The sequence below is a fragment of the Dromiciops gliroides genome, chromosome 4 (assembly GCF_019393635.1).
Source record: "Dromiciops gliroides isolate mDroGli1 chromosome 4, mDroGli1.pri, whole genome shotgun sequence".
NCBI lineage: Eukaryota > Metazoa > Chordata > Mammalia > Microbiotheria > Microbiotheriidae > Dromiciops > Dromiciops gliroides.
In genome coordinates, this window is record NC_057864.1 from 66,072,840 (window position 1) to 66,098,189 (window position 25,350).

Consider the following 25,350-nt stretch of genomic DNA (forward strand, 5'->3'; position numbering starts at 1 on the left):
CAGAGATGTGGCTTCTCACCCACCCTGGTCGGTGGTCTTAGACCAATCGCTCCTTACTGCTTTAGGGCTGAGTCCCCTGAGATAGAAGCCTCCCTCTAGCTCTCGCTGCTTAACCAATATCTTGATGAAATTCTCATCTCTACTGGATAAGGTGTAACCAGGCAGTACCCATTTGCCTAGTAATCACACAGTAGTTCTGGGGTCAGAGCTCTCCAGTGAGCAGATCCAAATACCTCTTGCTCATATGCAGATGGGCAGCAGCTGAGAAACAAGGCACCTAGGCTCTTCTTTGACCTGGCTAAGTTTGGTTTTTATATACAAGTTTCAAGGTAATCCTTGCCATTGTTATTTTCAGCCAGGAGAATGGCTAGAGACCCAAATGGAGGTGGGGTGGGGGAGCATATATGTGTGTGTGTGTGTGCGTGTGTGTGTGGCAAGGTACATGGCATATAGTAAGTCCTTAATGAATGTTTGCTTTGGGAAAATTTTTGGAAATTTCTGAACTTCTAGAAAAACAGTAAATTTACAAAACTGTATACTTGGAAATGTTTTTGCTGAAAGTTAAAGCATTTTAATAGTCTGCAGACTCAATATGAGCCAACAGTGTGATATGACAGTCAGGAAAGCTATATTAATGTAATCTTGGGTTTCATTAAGATTTATATTGCTTCCAGGAATAGGCAATAGCTCCATTGTACTCTGTCCTGGTCAAATCACATTTGATGTATTGTATTCATTTCTGGGTGCCATTATTTTAAGAAGGTCATTTGATAAGCATCCAGAGTAGGACAACTGGGTTGGTGTAAGTAAGGTAACTAAAAACGATTCAGTTGAATGTTGTAGCAATATGGTAACTTAGGCAGACTCTTACATGGTAAATTGTGGTCATAATTTTATTCCAGCCAGAATGTATAAATTGCCACTACTTTTTCTCATAACATTTGGTCACATAAGAATATAAATAAGTTCAGAAGCAGAAAGCCTAGTGTTTTAAAAAAATAGGTATAGTTGGTAACAACTTTTCATTTTTCTTCGCCCCACGTATTCATTCAGCTTCCAAACCTTGCCAATTCTAACTTTGCAACATCTCTTGCATCTGCCCCTTCCCATCACTCACATAGCTACCACATAAATTCAGGCCCTCTTGAATGGATTCTTGTGATAGCTTATTGATGAGGCAGTTAGGTGTTGCAGTGGACAGAGAACTGGGTCTGTAGTCAGGAAGACCTGAGTTTAAATCTAGTCTCAGACACTTCCTACCTGTGTAACCCTGGGCAAGTCATTTAACATCTATTTGCCTCAGCATCTGCCTCTCAGAGTTGTGAGGATGAAATGAGATATTTGTAAAGCACTTAGCACAGTGCCTGGCACATCGTAAGCCCTTAATCAATGTTTATTTCCTTACTTCTTCCTCTGAGGGTCACTGTCAAGATTGTCTTGGGTGATTTTCTTTTAGTGCAGATCAGCTACCACTTTCCTCCTCAGCAAACTCCAGGGCCTTCCTCTTGCCTCTAGAATAGCATTATTTAGATTTTAAAGCTCTTTCACAACTTTGCTGTTGTCTGTCTTTAGAGTCTCATCGTACAATCATGTTCCTGCCACACTGCAGTGCAGCCATACTGGCCTTCTTTTGTTCCTCTTACTTAATACTCCATCTTCTGGTCTCCTGAGGTTGTTCTTGTGCCTGGCTATTCCTCACATCTGGAATGTGCTCTCTGCTCTCCTTTGCTTCACAGAATCTCTCTCTTCTTTCAAGAAACAGCTCAAGTACCACCTTGAACACATGGAAACTTTGCTGATCTCCTTCACTGCCAGGTCCTGCCTCTAATAGATTGTATTCAATTACTTTGTGTTCATTTGTATGTGTTCTCATTATATTATTTTGTGTAGACTTAGGTATGGATGCCCTGTTGTCTGCACTCCAGAATATAAGATTTTGAAGAATAAGGATAGTTTCATTACATCTTTTTCCCTAGTGCCTGCTGTAATTGCTGGAACTTATTAGTTTAACAAATACTTGTTGATTGAATAATTTAGAAAGGATAAGATGCCAGTAGACAAAGCCATCCTTTTAAACTGTTCACAGTTTATCATTGTCCAGAATTGGAAGTAATCTTATAGAATGTAATAGAATTTTAAGCCTTTAAGGCACCTTAGGGAGATCTGTTGTGAGGAAAGCATGTCATAAACAGTAAATCACTATAAAAATGAGCTGTTGCTATTCAGTAAAACCCCTTTAATTTATAATGGGGGATCGCGAGGGTTAGGGAGATTGTGACTTGCCTGTGTCCCACAGCTAATTAGTGACAGATGGAAATAGAATCCAGACCCTTGGATTTCTACATCAGCATTTTTCCAGAATATAATGATATCTTGACCAATTTTTTTGCAGAATTATTATTCTTATTATATAAAACATTTCTCACCTGCTAATCCTCTCCATGTTGATGTTTGAGAGATAGAGTTAATGTTCATGGTTTTTGAACTGAAGCTATTCACCCTCCGAGATTATCTCCAGTTTACCATGAGTATATCTTGTTTGTACATAGCTGTTTACAGGTTGTCTTTTCCATTGGACTTTGAGCTCCTTGACAATTTTGTGCCTTTCTTTTATTCTCAGCACTTAGTATAGTGCTTTGCACATAGTAGGGGTTTAATAATACTGTTGATCGACTGGCTTCAGTAAGGTACTGTGGCCTAATGACTTAGATATGGGACTAAGTTTTAGTGACTCAAATCTCTTAAAACTGGAGGAAGAGAGCTGAGCTTTCTGAGAAGTTTTACTAAGAATACCTCATTTGATTTAATATCTGGGGTGGAGTAAACATTTGTAAAGTGTATGTCAGCAGAAGAGCTACATATAGAGCATGGTTAGCATTTCCATTAAAATGTAAGCAGAGGGGCAGCTAGGTGGTGCAGTGGATACAACACCAGCCCTGGAGTCAGGAGTACCTGAGTTCAAATCCGGCCTCAGACACTAGACACTTACCAGCTGTGTGACCCCAGGCAAGTCACTTAACCCCAATTGCCTCACTAAAAAAAACAAACAAACAAACAAACAAAAAAAAACCCAAAATGTAAGCAGAGACAAGCAAGGCTGCTCCATTTGCAAGGATTCTAAATGGTATCCACTTGAGCACATTAAGATTTATCCCTGGATGCTTTAGCATTAGCGTTTAAGTCTAAATATGAAAAAGACCTAAACAAATTTGAAATAGAGGAGGCCTAGAGTTGCTACCTTTTTTTAAATTAAAAGAATCACTGGATTTCCTTCTCTTATCTGTATTGCTCAATCTTAACCACTTTCTTATTCTTTGCCATATCTTGTTTTGCCCTCCATGGCGTTCTCTTAGCTTCCTCCCTCCTTAAATTTCAACTCCTATTGTGATACTTTTTCAAGGCTGTACAATTATAAATATTCTCAAAGTAGGACTATTCTTTGTGGCTTAGAATTTTTTTTTGAGTAAGGAGTATAATTCTTAAATTAACTGCTTTGATCTGGAGAAAGCTTTATTCATGTTTTCATCATTTCCCCTGTAAAAGGCCAAAGTCCTGTATGAACAGACCACTAAGTTTTAATGATTAAAAGTTCCTGGAGAGTCCTGTTCTTTTCACTACAAAAGTATGTGGAGGGTCTGAAAGTGAAGACTATTTACTGTGCTGCCTTATCTTTCCCTGCTATCAACTTTGGTGATTTTGACTTTGCGTCATCATCCTTTCCATTAATGTCTACCTTTTTCTAGGAGTAGGTATGTGTTGTATTCATGTGCACGTGCATGCACACATACATATGTTTATGCACATATATATATATATACACACATATAATTAACTCATCTTTTAAAGTAGAACATCTCAAGAAGGAGAAGGGGATACAGATACTTCAGAGAAATCAAGGAGAATGAGGAAAGAAAAAATTCATTGCATTGATTGGTGCTAAAAAGCCAGTAAAGGTTTTTGAATAGTAAAACAACAATTACAGCTTTAGTCAGCCAGTCAATAAATGTTTAAGTGCCTAATCTGTGCCAAGCCCTGTGTTTAGAGTTGGGGATACAAAAAGAGACAAAAGGCAACAAATGCTCTCAAGCTCTCACTGGGGGAGCTATTGGGAGAAACTATTTGCAAACACATATACCCGTGATATATGCAGAATAAATTGGAGATAATCTCATAAGGAAGGCACCGTGACTAAGGCAGACTAGGACAGACTTCTTTAGGAGATGAGATTTTTGCTGAGACTTGAAGGAAACCAGGCAAACTAAGAGCCTGTGAAGATGAGGGGGAGACTGCAAGGTATGGGATACAGCAAAAATATTTGGACTGGGGAGATGGAGTGTTTTGGTGTGAGGAATAGCAAGGAGGCCCCATAGGATCCCAGAGGATGGGGAAGGGAGTAAGATGTAAGAAGACTGCAAGGGGAGAAAGGTCCCACAGATTATGGAGGGCTTTCCCTGGCAGCATTATAAGTGAGAGGACAAGGGGAGAAACTGGAGGCAGGAACCTTATTATCTAGTTCAGGTGAAAGGTGACAAAGGTTACTGCTTCGAGGTGGGCGTGAAAGGAGAAGGGAGAGGGCAGGTGTCTTATGGACAGAGGATCGTTCACAATACTTGCCTAATGATTTTAAAGGGGTTTAGAGGGAGAGACAAATGTGACTCTGGATCAGGTCCTCTGAAGTTTCTTTAAACACTAAGATTCTGGGACTGCAAGATTTCCTGCCTGGGCTGCTGAGAGAATTTGGCTGTGAGCAGAAATAGGAAAGTTAGGAAGAGGGGAAGGTTTTGGGGAGGAAGACTTCTGGGTGAAGATGTCCAGCTGGCATAAATGTGGGGTTGGCCCTCAGGGGTACAGGTCAGGTCTAGAAAATTAGGAGCCTAAGGGGGCAGCTAGGTGGCGCAGTGGATGAAGCACCGACCCTGGATTCAGGAGGATCTGAGTTCAAATCCGGCCTCAGACACTTGACAGTTCCTAGCTGTGTGACCTTGGGCAAGTCACTTAACCCTCATTGCCCCGCGCAAGAAAAAAGAAAAGAAAAGAAAAGAAAAAAAGAAAGAAAATTAAGAGCCTTCTACTTTGGGAATGGATACTAGGCTGCTAAACCAAGACCTTGTATAAAGAGAAGATAAGGGGCTTGAGGAGACCATAATCTTAAGAGATGCTTAAGGTCCTTAGGCATGAGGTACTTGATCTAGACCTTTTTCTTTCTCCCCTTTTTTCTTTTCCCCCCATCCCATTCCCCACTGTGCTAAAGACAGATATATAATTTTTGCATTTTTAATATTATTTAATGTATAATTAAAGCATATTTTTAAAAAATGGTATGAATCCTCTTATTCTTGCACTAATTTAGAGCCTCCTAATTCCCCAATACCCTGAATATAATTCTATCTCCTTTATAACCATGCCCCAAACCCAGTTTCCTAAAGGGCTTAGAAGAAAAACAACTTCCCATATTTTAGAGTAGACTTAGCAATGGTTCAGACATCATTTTCTAGATTATTATTGTTTTACAAAAAAGGTTGTTCTGAAGAGTATTGAATTTTTTAAAAGAGAAAACTAAAAGTTTACTGTCTTATAGTCATTTAAAATGAAGACCATGGCTGTAATTTGTGAATTAATGACTTTTTGTCTCCTCAGTACCCTCAAACTTATTTTTATTTTGCTTAATTGAATTTATTTATCCTCTAATTGACACATATTTTGTAAAGGAGCATCTGGACTGGGTAAATTAGTGAAGATCTGATCTTCATCAACACAATGTCAGATACCATGCTAGCACGGGCCATTTGGCATTGCACAGTGAAGCACATTTTCCCATTTTTGGCTCTTTTATCTTCTTAGTGGACTATTTGAGATACAAGGAGGATTGTATAAAGAAGGTAAATGACTCATTGCAAACATTTCCACTTCTGGAAAAAAAAACCACAGATGTTTTTTATTTTTATTTTTCAAAACAAAACAAAACAAAACAAAACAAAAACATGGTTTATCAGGTCATGAGCCAAAACCTCTATTTGTCAAGAGACTCTCAGGAAGTTAGGATAATGCCTTATGATGCTCTGGGAATTTCTTCCAAGGCTTTTTTTTAGGTTGTGTGGGTTTCATCTCGATATTTTACAATCCATCGCTTATTTTAAGAATTAAGATGTACTATATATAGCAAAGAAAGATGCGACAATTATATTCTAAAGGATTTGTGTATGAATGAGCTAAAAAAAAACCCAAACAACTCAAGCCTCATGCTTTTACTTGCCCAGGAAGATCAGTAATTGACCTTATTTGACAATTCAAAGGAAAAATGTTTTCACCATTTAAAAAATATTACTTTTGTGGCACAGAGTTGAAAAAACACAATCATTGTAATGTTAGAGAAGAGGTTTAACAATTAATGTAGTGATAACTATAGATAATTTTGGCATAAAGGCACTAAATTATTTAGCACACATTATCCTTCTTGTACTAATGACTTTATTAAAGCTGTCAATGGCAGCAGCATTTTAAGAGTATTATGTGCCAGAATTCCTTATAGCTAGTGAGTGATAAAATTAAAATAACAATACAATATGTAATATCAACAGTCTTATTAAATATGAGAACACATTGAGAATAGAATACTTATCATGAGATAAAGAAAAGAACAATTTTCTCAAATATAATTTGCTATTCAATTTCCCTTGAAAAATCCTTCCTCTTGATATGTGATTTTAAATTATTATTAATTTAGATTAAATTATTTTCATAATACATTTTTATTGATATTTTTTGTCTTTTAAATCTCCCAGATTTCTCCTAGGATTCCTCTTCTTTCTTCTCCCAGAGAGCCATTCCATATAACAAATAATTTTTAAAGACAAATATCTTAATTATTAACAAGATTGGAACTGTTCAATGAGACAACGTATTCTAATGGGAAGAGTACCAGAATTGAAATGTAAAGACTTAGTTTGTAGTCTCAGCTCTACCTCTTGATATTTGTGTAACCATGAAAAAATCACTTCTCTCTGATCTTCAATGTTATAATCTTTATACTATGATTTTTTTTTAATAGGCAAGAATCTAAAGACCTTAGGGGCATGGGTGGTGTTTTCATTATTGCCACGAATCAAAGATAAGGGATTCAGAATGAAAAAAACAAAAGCAGATTTGGGAAATGCCTAGCTAGTTGAGAAAATAATAAATGAGAATGGCATTTAAGTTCTTTGGAGTGAGGCCCTAGGCATGTGGCATACCTAACAAGGGCTCATGAGAATGTATTTGCCTAGTATCTTGAAAAATAGAATAAAAAAGACTGTAAGCTTAACATGAATGAGGAGGGAGAAAATTGCCAGTATATCCAACAAGTTCAATATCATAGGGCAGCTACAGTGTAGGAAGGAAAATAAATAGTTCAAGTACTTAGAAGTTCACAGGAGACAAAATTCAAGAAAGGAGCCAGTATTAAAATACTTGACCTCAGGTGTTTATATGTACAATATATGGTTAATAAATGAAATATTATTGCAAATCTGATATTATTGTCATTGAGACTTATGACTATGAAATATAGTCCTAGACTGGGTTTATTTAAAATAAATAAAGAGGGACTGAGAGTATAAAAGGAACATAATAAGAAAGTTATACTCCTTTGAGGAATTCCAAGAACCAGGGGCAGGCCACATGGTAGAAAATTTGGTTAAAAGATAATGAAGATTTTTGGGGGGGTCAGGCTGGGGGTGGGGCAATGAGGGTTAAGTGACTTGCCCAGGGTCACACAGCTAGTAAGTATCAAGTGTTTGAGGCTGGATTTGAACTCAGGTCCTCCTGAATCCAGGGCTAGTGCTTTATCCACTGTGCCACCTAGCTGCCCCCTGATAGTAAAGATTTTTGCCTTTATTTCCATTCCTAGTGCTTAGTACAATACTTGGCACAAATTTTCGTTGACTAGTTGATGGGTTGACTGGAGGCAGAAACAGATTCAAACTTGCCATGAGTTCTCTTGCAGAGACCTTTTCTCCTCCATCAGAAGAATAGGGAGAATGGGACATGGCCCTCCACCAAACTCCCATCAGTAGTCTTCCTACCTTCACAGCATATCTGCAGTACTCTCCAAGGAGAGTTAGCTTTTCTCTTCTTCCTTCAGTAACCCACCCTCTTGCCTTTCCCGCCTTGAGGTCCACCCCTCCCAGACCTGGTAGTGAATAGAAAGGGTGTGGGAACTTAAATTAATTCAAACACTTGCTGGCTCTTTTTTTATTAAACCAAAAACTGAGTAGCTAACAATTTTTTTTACTTGTTTAATGATAATTTCATCCTTCAAAAGGTGGAGAAACCAAGATGAATTGCATTTTCACGTATTGATAGAACTGGCAGATGTGATCGCTGAACAATTTTCAGTTACCTCTAACAAATTGTGGGATATAGAAGTACCAAGGATTGATAAAGGGCAGGTGATTTCCTGATTTTCAAAAAAAGAAGAGATGATAGCCTACAAATTAAATTGTAGATTTTCCAGTTGGGCCATTGACTGTCTCCTGGGTAGCAGTAATCAGAAGGACTGTGGTCAAAAATCCTTCCGCAATGCCAGTATTGGCAGGACCACTCTGGGTTGTGGGGAGCCAAGCAGTTGGTAGTACAGAAGGCATTACTGATAATCTTAAGATAATTATTGTATTTCTTATGGTTCCTTCACATAACAAACATAGGGACATCAGCAAAAGGAGCAGAAATGATGACATGCTTATATCCACCCTTCAGATGAGCCTTTTCAAAGATAGGAAGAAAACACTACACCAATGGACTCTTCCATACTGAGCTCCAGCATTCCCCCATTTGGGATCCTATTCCTAGAGGATAGTAATGGCTTTTCCATTTATCACTAGTTTTCCAGTCTTATCTTTGATGATACCCTTAAACTTGCCGTGAGTAGAATTGTATTGGAACATATAAACCATATAGTTGAGGCCAATGAAAAGGTCATTGATGGCCACAACATCAACTCTGCCTGAGTCAAATGCAGCTTTGTCACCAGATATCCAGTACAGCCAAATACATTAACTCTGACATTTACCATCTTGTCTCAGGGATATGAATGTGGAAGAGGATACTGGTACCTGGTGTGGGTAAAGAGCTGAGTGCCTACAAATATATATATACAAATATATATATACATATACAAATATATATATATACACACACACACACACATATACATATATATATATATATATATATATATATATATATATATATATATATATATATATATATATATATATTTTAGTGAGGCAGTCAGGGTTAAGTGATTTGCCCAGGGTCACACAGCTAGTAAGTGTTAAGTGTCTGAGGCCGGATTTGAACCCAGGTCCTCCTGACTCCAGGGCTGGTACTCTATCCACTGCACCATCTAGCTGCCCTTATATATATATATATATATATATATATCCATATATCTATATCTATATCTATATCTATATATGTAAAATAGCAGTTTTTGTTGCAGCGAAGAATTAGAAACAAAGTAGGTACCCAGCCATTGGGGATAGCTGAACAAATTATGGTCTATGAATGTAGTAAAATATATTTATGCCATAAGATGAAAGGAATGGATTCAGAAAAACTTGGGAAGATTATTTTGATCTATTATAGAGTGAAGTGAGTAAAACTAGAATTATTTATATAATATCTATAGCGTTGTAAAGAAAATGGCTTGGAAGGGCTTGAGGACTGTGTTTAGTGCAGTGATCTGTCATGAATATTGAAGATTGATGACAAATGCATGCCTCCTATGTTTTGGTAGAGAGGTGATTGATTATAGGTACATAATGGGACATGTATTTTCAGACATGGACAATGTGTGATTTGGTTTTGATTGACTTTGGTTATTGTTGCAAAGAAAGGCTTCTATTTTAGGAGTAGAAAGTTGGGGGGAGCATATAATGGTAATTAGAATATTTATAATGGTGCAAAAAAGAAGAAAAAAGAAAAGTTTTATTAGAAAATTTAAAATTATACAGAAAAGTAGAAGAAAGTTTAGAAGATACAGATAATCAGGACTGCGTGACACTATCCTGTTAAGTTTAACATAAATGTAAAAAAGTTATACATCATAGAGTGACTATTTCCTATGCCATCCTTTTTTCTGTTCTTTGTTTATTAAAATCTTTACTTGTATGGGGCGACTAGGTGGCGCAGTGGATAAAGCACCGGCCTTGGATTCAGGAGTACCTGAGTTCAAATCCGGCCTCAGACACTTGACTTACTAGCTGTGTGACCCTGGGCAAGTCACTTAATCCCCATTGCCCAGCAAAAAAAAATAAAATAAAATAAAAAATCTTTACTTGTTTATGCTTATGTTCACAATATGTTAAAAATAGAAAAAATTAAAAAGAAAAGGGATCTTTCTTAATTTTGAAGTTAGCAGTTTTGAGTGAAACCAGGTTGAAGAGGATTTAGAAGAGAATGAGAGGCATAATGGAAGCAAGGAACATAGACAGATTTTTATTTAAAGAAGTTTGACCAAGAAATAGAGGGTTGGAGGTTTTTTTTTTTTTTTAAAGGATGGGAGAGATTTGAACATGTTTATAAGAAGCAGGCAAGGAGATAGGGATTTAAGATTGCTGGATTTAGAGTTAAAGGAGCTGGGTTCAGATCCTTGCTCCAGGGTTTATTAGCTGTGTGATTATGAGCAAGCCTCTTCACTTCTATGGGGCTCAATTTCATTATCACAATACTTGATAATATTTCAAAATAGTAGATGACCTATTTATAGTGGCTTCAGTAAAAGGGTGAGGTAGAGTTGGACAGTATTCCTTTCCTTTCCTTCCTTCCTTCCTTCCTTCCTTCCTTCCTTCCTTCCTTCCTTCCTTCCTTCCTTCCTTCCTTCCTTCCTTCCTTCCTTCCTTCCTTCCTTCCTTCCTTCCTTCCTTCCCTCCCTCCCTCCCTCCCTCTGCCCCCCCCCCTTCTTCTTTGCGGGTTAAGTAACTTGCCCAGGGTCACACAGCTAGTAAGTGTCAAGTGTCTGAGGCTGGATTTGAACTCAGGTACTCCTGAATCCAGGGCTGGTGCTTTATCCACTGTTCCACCTAGCTGCCCCAGGATTCCTTTCAGATCTAAACTGTATGTATGTATGTGTATCTTCATATGACTGGCACATAGTAGGCACTAAATAAATTCTTATTGTTTGATATGTGTATGTAAACCATATCTTGTGTTAGTCAACAAGCATTTATTTAAGCTTAAGGGATATCTGGGTTCAAATTCTATCTCTTCTAACTAGATAAGTGATAATGAGTAAGTCACTGAATTTCTCTCAATCTCAGTGTCTTCTAAAATGAGCTGATGGTAACTCCATTTTAGATAAGTTAGACTGGTATGTACAGTAGGTAATAGTACTTCCCTCACAGGGTTGTTGTGAAAATCAAATAAGGTAATACATGTCACATATTATATAAATGTCCCCTTTTATTATTGTTATTGCTAATGATGATGACAATGATAATAATCACAGTAACAAATCTCTCCTTTACCTTCTCACACATAGTTTTCATGCGCCTATCTGCTGAGCTGGTTTTTGTTTTTGTTTTTTTTTGTTTGTTTTTTTGCTGCTGTTATTTTTTACTCTTTTCCAGTAAGCAAATCTTCTTGGTTTTCTTTTCTATTTCATGGTTAAATTAGCAGTGATTTGTTTTATAAGAACAGTATCATCATTATTCTTCCCTTTTTGCCATTCAAGGGTAATTGGTTGGTCAGAACTTATTTTCCCTTTTCTGTCTTTCCATGGGGTATAGATGAAAAATTTAAACCAAATACTTCACAATACAGTGATGGATCTGTCAGGAGAGAGATTGCATTTGGCCTCTGGGACAAGGGAATGGAAGAAGCTTTATGTAGTGTGATTGCCTAACAGAGGGGTCCTACTAGAAGACAGAAATAAACCTTGTCTTTTCCTCTGAAGCCATGATAATACTGTGTCCTGGCAGGATTTGCAAAACAAGTTGGAAAAAAAGGGAAACTGACCTGTATATACCTCTTTTATTCAAATGAACTCAGATATGAGCTTACTTAACTTATAAGGGCTTAATGAGAGTGTGTATACTGCTATAAATAAAGATGAAACTATCCCCCTATCCTTAGGGGAAGAAAAGAGAATTGCAATAGTAATTAAAAAAAACAAATTAAAACATTACCATGGTAGAGATGAAGGTTATCTTAATAGGACTTAACTCTTACTGAATGATAACTGATAGTATGAGATTATAAGAAAAATTAGAAAGTGAACGTTAAGCATCTCTGAAAAACTTTTCAATAATTCAATTTTCTATGATTTAGCTTCTCTTTTCCATTGTTTTCACGGATAATTATACTATAAGGAAATGAGGTTTAATCTTGTGCTGCTAGATAACCATAATCTCATGATGTTTTTTGACTATACTTATTAGAGAATGTCTCAAATTTAAACAGTTTTTGTTGGCAAATGGAAATAGGTTTCAAATTTCCTTTTCTTTTATAAATTGGATGAAATAATTTGTTAAAGGAAGCATAGTGATCTTTCTCAACAATCTGCCACAAAAGCTAAACTTGTACTATTTTGATGGATTGATATATCATATATATTTATTTTTATCTACATTTTACATCTACTATATCTTTGCCACTATTTTTAGCTTTGAAAATATAACTATTACATTCACATGAAAAGAAGATGCAGAAGAAAATTAACTATGAATTAATACTTAGTTTTGATGTAATACCATCATTCTGTGATTGAGTCCACTGGAAATGTCTTCTCTTTTTCACCTTATTCTCCCGAGGAAGTTATGTTACTAGTTGTGTTAAAATCTGCTGGTCCTCCTTAATTTAGAACAAAGCAAGAATAGAGATATGTGTCTTTTTATCACTTATAAAGCTCTCTAGTTAGTTGAATATTTCAGATGACCACATGTATGATTATGTGAAATAGATATTGAAGATTTAATGTACATTTCCTTCTTCAATAATGCTATCAAGTGTCCTCAGCTGCAAAATAAAAATGTTGATGTAGAAATAGAAAACCCCTAAAGAGATTCCAGCTTGCTTTATGAGCTTGGGAAAGTTTACCTTGCTGGAACATGGTTATTTCATGTGTAAAAAAAGGGTTTCAGACTTGGTCTCTTAAGGTTCCTTCCATCTCTAATATTCTGTGAATTTCTAGGGCACCTTCAAAGTTTTAAGAGTTGTGAGGGGAACAGATCCTGGAGGGTGTGACCAGGGGGTTGGCAGGTACAGAAAATGTTAAAAATTAATTCCTCTCATCCTCAAACGATCTCTGTCCCCAGTTTAATGCTGCTGTAATCTCATCTGGCTTTAGCTTTTTGAAAAGAGACCAGTAATGCAAGTTTAGAATAAGTCTGGATTTAAATCTTTCAGACGTGTTCCAGAGGCATTGGCTTTCTTTTAATTTCTTGAGCAATACTTTTTCAGCCGCCCCTTGTTTTATAGGCAGGCTATGGATAAGGACTGGACTTGTGATTTCTTTGGCCTAAGGAACTGCCAGATAAAGAAACTCCCTCAATTAGTGTAGATTGGTACCTTCTCTGCAACTTGTAGTAAAACTATAGGACTGTGGACAAGTCATTTATCCTTTCTGAACATTAGTTTCCTCACATGTGAGATGGGGATGATAAAACCTGTTAGCATTGACCTCATATGGTAATTTGTAGCATCACATGGATAATATTTATTAAGTACTTTGCAGATTTTAAAGCATTATACAGATGTCACTTGTTTTTTTCTTTTTGTTTCTTGTTCTTCCTTTTCTTCACCTTTCCACTTTTTCCACTCACTGTTGTGGTTAATTGATGATGATTCATTGAGAATGAACATTTTTCCATTATTTTTATCTCTAGTACCTAGAATAATATCTGGAACATTTTTTGTTGGGTTGCTTTTCAGTCCTGTTTGACTCTTCATGAACCCATTTGGGGTTTTTTTGTTTGTTTTTGTTTTTGTGGGTTTTTTTTTTTTTTTTGGCAAAGATACTGCAGTGGTTTGCCATTTCCTTCTCCAGTTCAATTTACAGATGAGATAGCTGAGGCAAACAAGGTTAAGTGACTTGCCTAGGGTCACACAGCTAATACTTGTCTGAGGCCAGATTTGAACTCATGAAGATGAGTCTTCCTGATGACAGGCCTAGCATTCTTAACACTATGCCACCTAGCTGCCCATCATAGTAGGTACTTAATAAGTTTTTGTTGATTGATTGATTAACTAGTGTGGCCCATGAATTTGATTCCTTCTTTCTTTCTATCGGGACACTCAACCAGCACTTACTTGGGTTGTGTGAGAAAATAATGGGTTTGGGGATGCCCAGAGTCTCCAATCCGGGAGAGGATAATATTGGGATTGATTGTATTGACTTTGCTGATTAACTCACTTAAAGTTGACTTGATTGAACCCATACCTACCTGAAAACCTGGCCCTCAGGGGGTGTGTTCTCTGAACTCTGACCTCAGCACGTTCTGCTCATGGCTGCTCTCAAGTCCAGTGAACCAATGGATTTGGGTGATTCTAGCTAATTAGCTTGAAGCAATGTATAAGGACCGCCTCTCGTTGGGACCTGCAAGAAGGTTCCTGTCACACAGGGAGAGAGACTTCCTTTTTTGGCCTAAGACTTGTAGGTGAAGGCGCCTTTTTCTCTCTTCTTCCCTAGATCTAGTGAGGCTTTCCTAACTTTCAGGGCAATATGCACTCTCTTTACTAATACCTAATATGCTTTAATAAATGCTTAATGCCCCCAAACTGGTGCTACAGCTTCTAATTTATAAGTAGCAATATATTAGAAACCCCAGCTAATTTTCCCCAAACTTGGGTCAGAAATAGGGTGACCATATAAAGTTTTATTTGCCACAGTTGTCAGATTGAGGGTGGGGATGAGTTTGGGAAGCAATACCTAGAAAGGGATGCCACACTGTTGTAGGTAAGTAATCCAGTGAATAGAGCACTGGACTTGGAACCAGGAAGACCTGAGTTCAAATTCAGCCATAGCCTCTTACTAGCTGTGTGACCTTGAGCAAGTCCCTTTTGTCAACTTCAGTTCCCTTATATGTAAAGTAATAATAATAATAGCTCCTTCCTCTCAGAGTTGTTGTGAGGATAAAAAGATAATATTTTAAAGACATTTTGTAAACCTTAAAATACCACATAAATACTAGCTATTTTTACTATGATAACTCAGAGGATACTAGGGATAACTCTGTGGGACGTATGGATTCCTACCACTCTATGTTCTGATTCCTGACCATGTCACCGATGCATCTTTTGGGCCTCTCCATTTCTTTTCTGTTGGTACCATCAGACCTCTTCTTTCCTGGGCTGCCAAGGGCAGCAGCAGAAACAAGAAGGTTGGGAATGTCAAAACTTTTTCTGGTTCACTCTTGGCTGGTCTCTGAAGGGTTTCCACTTCTTAGGTAATAGATGACAGTGTAGAGAAAAGTAAATGTAGAATCTTTTCCCTCTATTCAGTTCTTCTAAGCAGCCAGGCTCCTCCCCCCAATTAATTGATCATTTTCAACATTCATTTAAAAAAATTGAGTTCCTAATTGTCTCCTTCTCTTCTTCCCATTCCTCTCCTACTCATTGTGAAGGCAAGAAATGTAATATCAGGAACACATGTGAAATCATGCAAAATATATTTCCATATTAGCCATGTTGCAAAACAAAACAAAACACAAGGAAAATAAAGTGAAAAATATTGCTTGATTTGTATTCAGACTCTTTCAGTTGTCTCTCTGGAGGTGAAAAGCATTTTTCATTATAAATTGTTTTGAATTATCTTGGATCATTTCATTGCCGAGAATAGCTAAGTCACTCAAGGCTGATCGTTGTACAGTGTTGCTGTTACTATGTACAATGTTCTCTCGGTTCTGCTCCCTTTGCTTTGCATCAGTTCATGTATGTTTTCCCAGGTTTTTCTGAAACCATCCCACTTATCATTTATTGTAGTATAATAGTATCCCATCACAATCATGTGCCACAATGTATTCAGCCATTCCTCAATTGACAAGCATCCCTCAGTGTCCAATTTTTAGCCACCACAGAGAGCTGCTATAGATATTTTTTGTACACTAAGTTATTTTTCCTTCTTTTAGATCTCTTTAGGACACAGACCTAGTAGCAGTGGTACTATGTATAGTCAAACTGCCCCTTTGGCCATAGTTTCAAATGGCTTTCCAGAATGGTTCAACCAGGCAGGATTTTTCTAATTTTCTCTTCCTGCATGCAGGTGACAGGGCCTACTCTCAAGGCCATTCTGCCACCTAGATCTAGGGATTCTTCTCAGACCTACTCTGGGTTCTGTACTGATCCTCAGGGAGTGTGCTTCTGACTAACACTGCTGCTCCACTCCAAGTAGTGAAACGATTCACCTCTACCTTGTGGTGAGAAGCCAGAAGACACACTTCTGCCAGCCATACCACAAGGACACAAGTGTCCCATGTCACTCAACAATTCTAGGTGATAGGATGTCACAGCGATTAATTTCCAGTTCTTCATGTCAGCCATATAAAAATTAGAAACAGGCAGCAGCTAGGTGGCGCAGTGGATAAAGCGCTGGCCCTGGATTCAGGGGAGCCTGAGTTCAAATCCGGCCTCAGACACTTGACACTTTACTAGCTGTCAAGTCACTTAACCCTCGTTGTCAAAAAAAAAAAAAATTAGAAACAACACATTTTGGCCATCTTTGACTTAAGTAAGTGCTCATTTCTCTGAGGAATGGCTTGTTCAGTGTTTCTCATACAACTATCAGGTTTTTTTTTGTGCCCCTTTCAGGCAAGAGTCTTATTCAGAAAGGAATATCCCCTTTATCTCAGATTTTAAAAAATGAATGTAATGATTCATATCTATTAGTGCTGAAAGACGTGTATAGTTCTTTACATATATTATGAAGTTACCAACTGTGTGAGGTAGGTACTAATGAGTATTATTACCACTATTTTATAAATGAAGAAACTGAGGCACTGTGATGGTGAGTGTCATGCCCAAAGTCCCATGGCTGATAAATGTTATAGTTTGGCTTTATATCCAGGGTTTCCTGACTCCATGTCTTTCACTGTAGCTACATGCTTCATGGCTCTTAATTTTCTTGTAGATAAATAACTATTGTGACTAAGAATCATCTTTCCCAAGAGTAGGTAGGCCAAGCAGGCCAGAGCATAATGTTGGTAATATAAATATATAAAAATAATAATTTTTAAAACCCTTTTGATCTTTGACACCTATTTTTTATGTAGCTTACAAAATGATTTGATTTAGAACTTGTAGTCAGAATCTTTTCTTTTTGTTTTCTCTTTTTGTCTTTCATGATAACAATTGTTTCAAAACTACTTTTTGTAAGAAACTTAGAACATGAGAACCAACAAAGAACATAGTGATCATTTAGAGAAATCCCCCACCCAAAGTAAGATTCCCTTCTAGGTAGCCATCTTGCCTCCGTTTGAATACATCTAGTGACAGAGAACTCAACTCTCTAAGCGAGGCAGCCTCCCCCATTCATGGCCAGCTTTTGTGTAATGTAGTAGCAGCATCATAGGATTGAATGTTGGGAAGCACCTTAGGGATTTCCTAGTCCAACTTAGACCTGAATAAAAAATTAATTTATGATATCTGTGACAAGTGGCTATCAACCATCCTTGAAGACCTCTATTGCTTGGCAACATAATTCTTCTCAATGTAGTCCATTCCAGTTTTAGGAAACTCTAACTGTTAGAAAGTTTATATTGAGCCTAAGTCTGTTTATTTCCAGTTGCTACCTTAGTTCTGCCCTCTAGGGCTAAGTAGAAGATGGATAATTTCCTCTTCTATAGAACAACATGTCAGATACATGGAGATCACCATCAAGTTGTACTTCTGTCTTCTCTTTTCCAGACTAATCACCCTCAGAACATGAGCCTTGGTGAAAGTAGGAACATATGATCAGAGATGGAATAAAATAAGATCTTCAACATGGACTGTAACATTTTTTTTTCTGAAGTATCACTTGAGTGTGATTAAAATATGCAGTACATACAATGTCTCTTTGTAGTCATTTTGTATTGGAAATAAAATTACTCTATCAAACCTTCATTACTAATGAATTAGTAATAATTTCAGTATTCTGGGGAAATGTATAAAATGCCTCTTTATTTTAATTATGATTTTTCTGACATGCCCAAATATTTCTACTGAAAACTAAATTGAGATAGCAGGACACTAGTAATAAAAAATGTATTTCTGGGCTTTTGCTATACTCATTTTTTACATACTTAGGTAGATTCTCAGAATCTGTTTTGAGAGAAGCTTTTACAATCCAGTTTCATCATTTATAGGTGAGAAAACTGAAGTCACTGGCCACTCTCCTCTCCTTCCCTTGTCAAAGCGATCTTCATAAAAGCTCGGGTCTGACCATGTCATACATTCAGTAAACTTCAGTGGCTCCCTATTGACTCGAGGATCAAACATAAAACCCTCTGTTTGGCTTTTAAAGGTCTTCATCACCTGGCCCCTTCCTATCTTTCCAGTCTGCTTACATTCATGCCCTATTCCATCTGCCATCCAGTGATGCCGGTCTCCTTGCTTTTCCTCATCTCAGACTCTTGGACTTTTCACTGGTTGTCCCCTGTGTTTGGAACAATCCGCTAACCTTCAAAGTCTCACCTATATTCCCACTTGCTGCAAGAAGCCTTTGTTAGGACTCTTCAATCTTAGTGTCTTTCCTCTGAGATTACCTCCCAATTATCACATAGGTGTATCTTGTTTGTATGTGTTGTTTGCCAGTCGTCTTCCCTGTTAGAATGAGCCCCTTGAAAGCAGGTGCTATTTTTTGCTTTTCTTCATATCCACAGCCTTCACTGTAGTGCTTGGCACGTGATGGGCACTTAATAAACAATAATTGACTGAAAAATGATAATTGACTGACTAACTAGGGAGTGAAATGGTATATGGCCAGGGCTTTCCTGAAATAGTGATCTGGAAGAGAGAATCCCCAAGTAGGACAGTGGGGCCCAGGGTGGAGATTCCAGAGGTGACAGGGCGTGGTCTCTGTTTTGAGTTATTCATAGTCACACAATGTCAGAGGCAGAATTTCCTGAGTCCATGGCTTGCCCTCTGTCACCATCAAACCCTCTACTTACTTTTCTTCGTGCTAAACCAAAATCTATCTCCTTTTAACTTCCTTTTCTTGGTCTTTGTTTAGCCCCCCTGTAGCTACACAGAACACACTCAGTCCCTATGATAATAACTTAAATGTTTAAAGACCTCTATTTTTAAATCCCCTTTCCCCCCCCCCTCAGGTTATAAAGCTCTGATTCTTTCAACCATTCCTTGTAGAATATGGGTTGGAGGTATTCATGGGGCCATTGGATTTACAGCTAGAAGAGAGAGAACATCTAGTCCAATACTCATTTTCCTTACAAGGAAACTGAGGTACAGAGAAGTACCAGGTGACATGACAATGAACAGAGGCAAAAATCTGTCCTGGGCTCTTTTCCTCCAAATCCAGGGGTCTTTTTGACTACACTGCAGTCTCCCTTTGTTCTCATTCCACTTTTTTAGACTCATTTACTTAACATATAATTAAAAATTGATTTTACAAAGGTACATTTCTGCCTAGACACTATCCAAATGATTAAAATTCTGAATCAATATCATTTTTTACAGTAAAGGGCAGTTTTTAAGGTAAGGACAAAAACTCCCAACAAACCGAAAGGTAACAGTCAATATAAAACAAGGTCTTAAAAATTGATACTGACTTTTATCCACTCACTAAGGCCTCGTGGATGTCATTCATCAATGTGTCTTTAATGTCAATTTAAAATTTATTTTCTTTCATTATTACAAGGAGTCTTCCAAACGTCTTTACTTTTGTGAAAGTTGTATTCTGTCTAAATGTATTTTAGATGTTCTAGAGGGAATGTCACTATTCTGTAAAAATGTGATGGCTAGAAGTAAATGATTCCCCAACTGTGGTCTGCTTCATCAAGGAAAACATTTAGTAAACATCTACTTCATTTAGTTTATAGTTTAGTAGGGCTCTTTTTAAATTCATTCTAGGATTGTATTACATTTTTAGAGTAGCATCAAACTCTGGGCTTGATTTGTACTTGTGGTTATCTAAAAATCCCATGTTATTTTTCAAATGAGCCCCCTCTTTCTCATCCCAAGTGTGTATTGGCTTTTTTTTGGGGGGGGGCGGGGAAATGAGTGTTAAGTGACTTGCCCAGGGTCACACAGCTAGTGCCAAGTGTCTGAGGTTGGATTTGAACTCAGGTCCTCCTGAATCCAGGGTTGGTGCTTTATCCATTGTGCCACCTAGCTGCCCCGTGTATTGGCTTTTTATACCGAAGCATATCTCCTTGTTCTCCTTGTTTCTGATGTAGATAAAATATTTTTTATATTAAGTGCATATTAATAAACTTCTGTTTCACCTCTCACTGGGCATTCCAGCTCCCCGCCTCGAGGGTCCTGAATGGTCAGAATTCATCATTTCTAGCCAAGCACAGAACCCACCCATTTACTGCTACTCCTTACCAGTTTTGTTCCTCGCCTCTGTACGTGCCCTTCTCCTAAACTCCCTGCCCCCCCGCCCCCATCAAATCAAGACTCGTTCTTGGCAAGGGCCTGCCAATCAACAGTTCTGTGACTCTTCTCACCCTCCTTGTCACTTCCCTGACCAAAGCACCTCTCCCCACCATCTGCTTGTATGGTATATCCTCTTTATTGTTCTGTGGGATGTTTCTACTTCTTCAGAAAATAACGGATTTCTTCCTTGTGGGAAGACCCTTTTTACTTATTGAATCCTTTCAGTGTATCACCTTTCCCCCCCAAACCCCCTCTAAAATACATCCTGTGTCAATTTGTGCATGGCTGTTGTTCAAACATAGGATTCTATCACAAATCTGAACTATTTCTGTAGCCTCCCATTGTATCTCTGCTCTGAACAATGCTTCACCATGTTACCAGGCTTTCTTATGAATTGACCTCTCAGGCCACGTTACACCTCTGCTTAGATGCTTTCATTGGCTTTCTCTTGCTAAAGGATAAAATTAAGATAACTCTGTATGACATTTGTCAAGGCCAACCACAATTTGTCACCATATGACTTTTACAGCTGTATCTCCTATTACTCTCTCCATGTTGCAATAGAGTTGCCTTATGTGCTCAGCTCTGGCAGTACCTGGCTCTTGGCTCTTTTGCATGCTTTGTGCTTGGCAACTGCTCTTTATTCTCTTCCTAATTCTACCTCTGAAATGTCTTTTCCTTCTTACCCTTCCTCTCACTTCTTTCTGGTGCTGTTCAAATCAAGTTCTCATTGTTACTAGCCTGTTCTTTTTATTTTTTAAATTATAAAAGTATTTTATTATTTTCCAATTACAAGTAGAGATAGTTTTCAACATTTGTTTTTATAAGATTTCTAGTTTCAATTTTTTTCCCCTTCCTCCCCTTCCTCCCCCTCTTCCCCAAGACAGCAAGTAATCTGATATAGGTTATATATGTGTGTGTATATATACACACATATATATATGTATATATATACATACATATATACATATATACACAATAACATTAAACATATTTCTATTTCTGCATTAGTCATGTTATAAGAGAAGAATCAGAGCAAAAAGGAAAAACCTCAAAAAAGAAAAACAACAGCATCAAAAACAAAAGAAACAGTATGGTACAATATGCATCCATATTCCAGTTCTTTTTTTTTTTTCTGGATTTGGAGAGCCTTTTCCATCATGAGTCCTTTGGAACTATCTTGTACTATTTATTGCTGAGAAGAATCAAGTCTATCACAATTGATCAACACACAATGTTGATGATACTGTGTACAATGTTCTCCTGGTTCTGCTCATCTCACTCATCATCAGTTCATGCAAGTCCTTCCAGGTTTCTCTGAACTCCTCCTGTTCATCATTTCTTATAGCACAATAGAATTCCATTACATTCATATACCAAACTTGTTCAGCCATTCCCCAATTGATGGCAGCCCCTCAGTTTCCAATTCCTTGCCACCATAAAAAGAGCATCTATAAATATTTTTGTACATGTGGGTCCTTTTCCCTTTTTTATGATCTCTTTGAGAAAAAGACTCAAAAGTGGTATTGTTGGGTCAAATTGTATGCACAGCTTTATAGCCCTTGGGGCATGATTCCAAATTGCTCTCCAGAATGGTTGGATCAGTTCCCAGCTCTACCAACAATGCATTAGTGTTCCAATTTTTCCACAGCTTCTCCACCATTTATTATTTTCCTTTTTTGTCATATTAGCCAATCTGATAGGTGTCAGGTGGTACCTCAGAGTTGTTTTAATTTTCATTTCTCTAATCAATAGTGATTTAGAGCATATTTTCATCTGGCAATAGATAGCTTTGATTTCTTCATCAGAAAACTGCCTGTTCATATCCTTTGACCATTTCTCAATTGGGGAATGACTTGGATTCTTATAAATTTGATTTGGTTACCTATATATTTTAGAAATGATGCCTTTATCAGAAGTACTTAGCCTGGTCTTTTTAGCTTCCTCTGAAATGTCTGTATCTTACCTTAGTCTCTTCATTATACTTGGAATAATCTCCTAGTTCCTACTGGTTCTGTAAAGCCCCTCTCAAATGTCTGAATAAAGAACAAAAATGTTTGTAAAAAGTTAGTCTTGGGGCGGCTAGGTGATGCAGTGGATAAAGCACCAGCCCTGGATTCAGGAGTACCTGAGCTCAAATCCGGCCTCAGACACTTAACACTTACTAGCTGTGTGACCCTGGGCAAGTCACTTAACCCCAATTGCCTCACTTAAAAAAAAAAAGTTAGTCTTAGGATCTGAGACAGAAGAGTCAGTCTGTACCATCTCCTTTTCCTTACCTTGGACCCCTTCTGACTCTCATACAACAGAGATACCATTTTTACTTTCAAAATTATAGAATCACCACATTGGAGGGTTGTCTGGGACTTCAGTGGCTGTCTGGTCCAACTTATATCCTTTAAAGATTCCCCACTAAAACATAACCAACAGGGCAGCTAGGTGGTGCAGTGGATAAAGCACCAACCCTGGATTCAGGAGTACCTGAGTTCAAATGCGGCCTCAGACACTTGACACTTACTAGCTGTGTGACCCTGGGCAAGTCACTTAACCTCCAATGCCCCACCAAAAAACAAAACAAAAGAAAACAAAAACATAACCAACAAGTAGTTATCCATTTTTTTCTTAAAGACCTCCTATGAAGGGGAAATTGCTGCTTCCTGAGGGGTCCCTCTCGAATTTTGGATAGTTCTAATTGTTCATAAGTTTCTTTTGTCATAAAGTTTGAATTTTCCTCTTTGGACATTCACACTTGCTCCTAGCTCTTCCCTCTGGGGCCAAACAAACAAATACACTTTAAAAATCCCCTTTCTGCATGACAGCCTTCTGAAGACTTGAAGATGTCATCATGGGGCAGCTAGGTGACACGGTGTACAAAGCATCCGCCCTGGACCCAGATAAAAGTATTCTTTAAAAAAAAAAAATGACAGGGTAGTTTATTTAAAATGAGGAACCAGCAAAGAAACTAATTGAGACAACAAATGGCTTCAGTAAAGTATCATGACAAAATAATCCCACAAATTCAATATCATAGCTACACAGCAATAACAAAATCCAGGAGGCAAATATAAAGGAAGGTGCTATTCAAAAATAGCTAGAAAATGTATAAATTGAACGAATGGGCTTCAGACTACCAGATTATGCTCAACACCTTTATAGACAGTTTCAAAAGGCATCCTAAAGAAGCAAATAAAGTTAATTGGAAGGATATTCAGTACTTGTGGCTGGATCATTCTTTTATAGTAACAGTGATAATAACAAAGAGGTAATTTATAGCTAGATCAATGATAACTAAATTCATTTGGAAGAACAAAATATCTAAAATGTCAAGGGAAAAAAATCAAAACAGGTCAGAATAAACAGGAAAAAGGACTTCCAAACCTCACACTACAGTTATCCCTTCCACATTGCAACTTTCCCCATTGTGGTTTCGAAATATCACAGGTAGACATAAGAAATTAAATAGAAATTTTTTGGGAGGTTTTCAGAAGCCTCAAGTGATACATGAAGGCTGGCACATGACAGAAAAAAGTTTAGAGACTCAGAAATGTATAAAATATATGTATAGTATACATTAACCTATTTTTATCTTTTAATATCATAATAATTCAGACTTCTCTGGCATGAAGTTAGGGCCAAACATTTTTACATGGATTTTTCAGATTGCGGGGGGTGCTACAGATGTGGAAAGGACAACTATTTCATAAAGTACTAATCATCAAAGCCAATTAGTCCAGGTTTCCATCCATTTTCTTGTTTCTAATTGGAATTGAAGAAACACTTTAGCAAACAAGTTTTTATGTTGTCTTTTATTAGAAGTTAAACCACTTAGATGTTCTAGTTTGAGAAACCTAAAAGTTTTTTGGTAGCTATGTTTAAAAAATCATTACTGTTTGTCAAGTTTTCAGAGATTTATATGTAGGTGTTGCATGTACAAGTGTGTGTGTGTGTGTGTGTGTGTGTGTGTGTGTGAGAGAGAGAGATGCCTATGTATATATGTGTATGTAACTATTATTTTTTTTTGTCTTTGTAAATTAATTTTTTATTATTACAGGATGAATCGAACAGTAGATTAAGAGTTCAGAGTTCCTAATTATGTTATTATCTCTACCTTTTTTACTAGAGCTAGGTGGTTTAATTTTTAAATAAAGAATACATAGGAGAATTTTCATAAAGAAAAGCTTGTGCTTTGAAATACTTAGCCTGGATCACCACATTATTTATGATAAATTCAAAGTTTTTTTTTAAAGTTAGAGATAAAAGAGTGTTAAGTTAAAGTGTTATCTCAATATATTATTTGAATGTACTTTAGTATTTCTTTTTTGATAAATTTTTGAATGTTTGTTTTTTTTTTTCCAGAGAGTGATAATGAACTCTCAAGTGGTACTGGTGATGTGTCTAAGGATTGCCCTGAGAAGATCTTATATTCATGGGGAGAATTGCTGGGAAGATGGTAAATTTAAGTTTTCTCCTTTACAACTTAACCTGTACTTACTGAATTTTCTTTGAACAGAATTTTGAGGCATGAATTAACTTCCTCATATAAATTAAAGCCTTTATGATTATGCTAAAAGTGGGAATCTCAAGGCAGCAGTGTTTTCAAAACAGCACAGAAAACCAATTACAATATAAATTTGTATCTATATTTAATATCTGTGCTTGAACATCAACAAAAACATTGTCATTGCATTTTCAGATACTTATTTTACTCATTATTCTCCCACTATTTTGTTCAGAATAGTCCATTGCGTGATTTATTGTCAAAAGACTTAAATTCTCATATTA

General features: G+C 37.2%; 1 protein-coding gene across 1 annotated transcript in view; it reads left to right on the forward strand.

The window, feature by feature from the left end:
* RABGAP1L (RAB GTPase activating protein 1 like) overlaps nucleotides 1–25,350 on the forward strand; it is a 668,700-nt gene that overhangs the window by 153,346 nt on the left and 490,004 nt on the right. Inside the window, 1 exon segment of the mRNA XM_044004805.1 lies at nucleotides 24,925–25,018. Coding sequence (XP_043860740.1) covers nucleotides 24,925–25,018 — 94 coding nt within the window.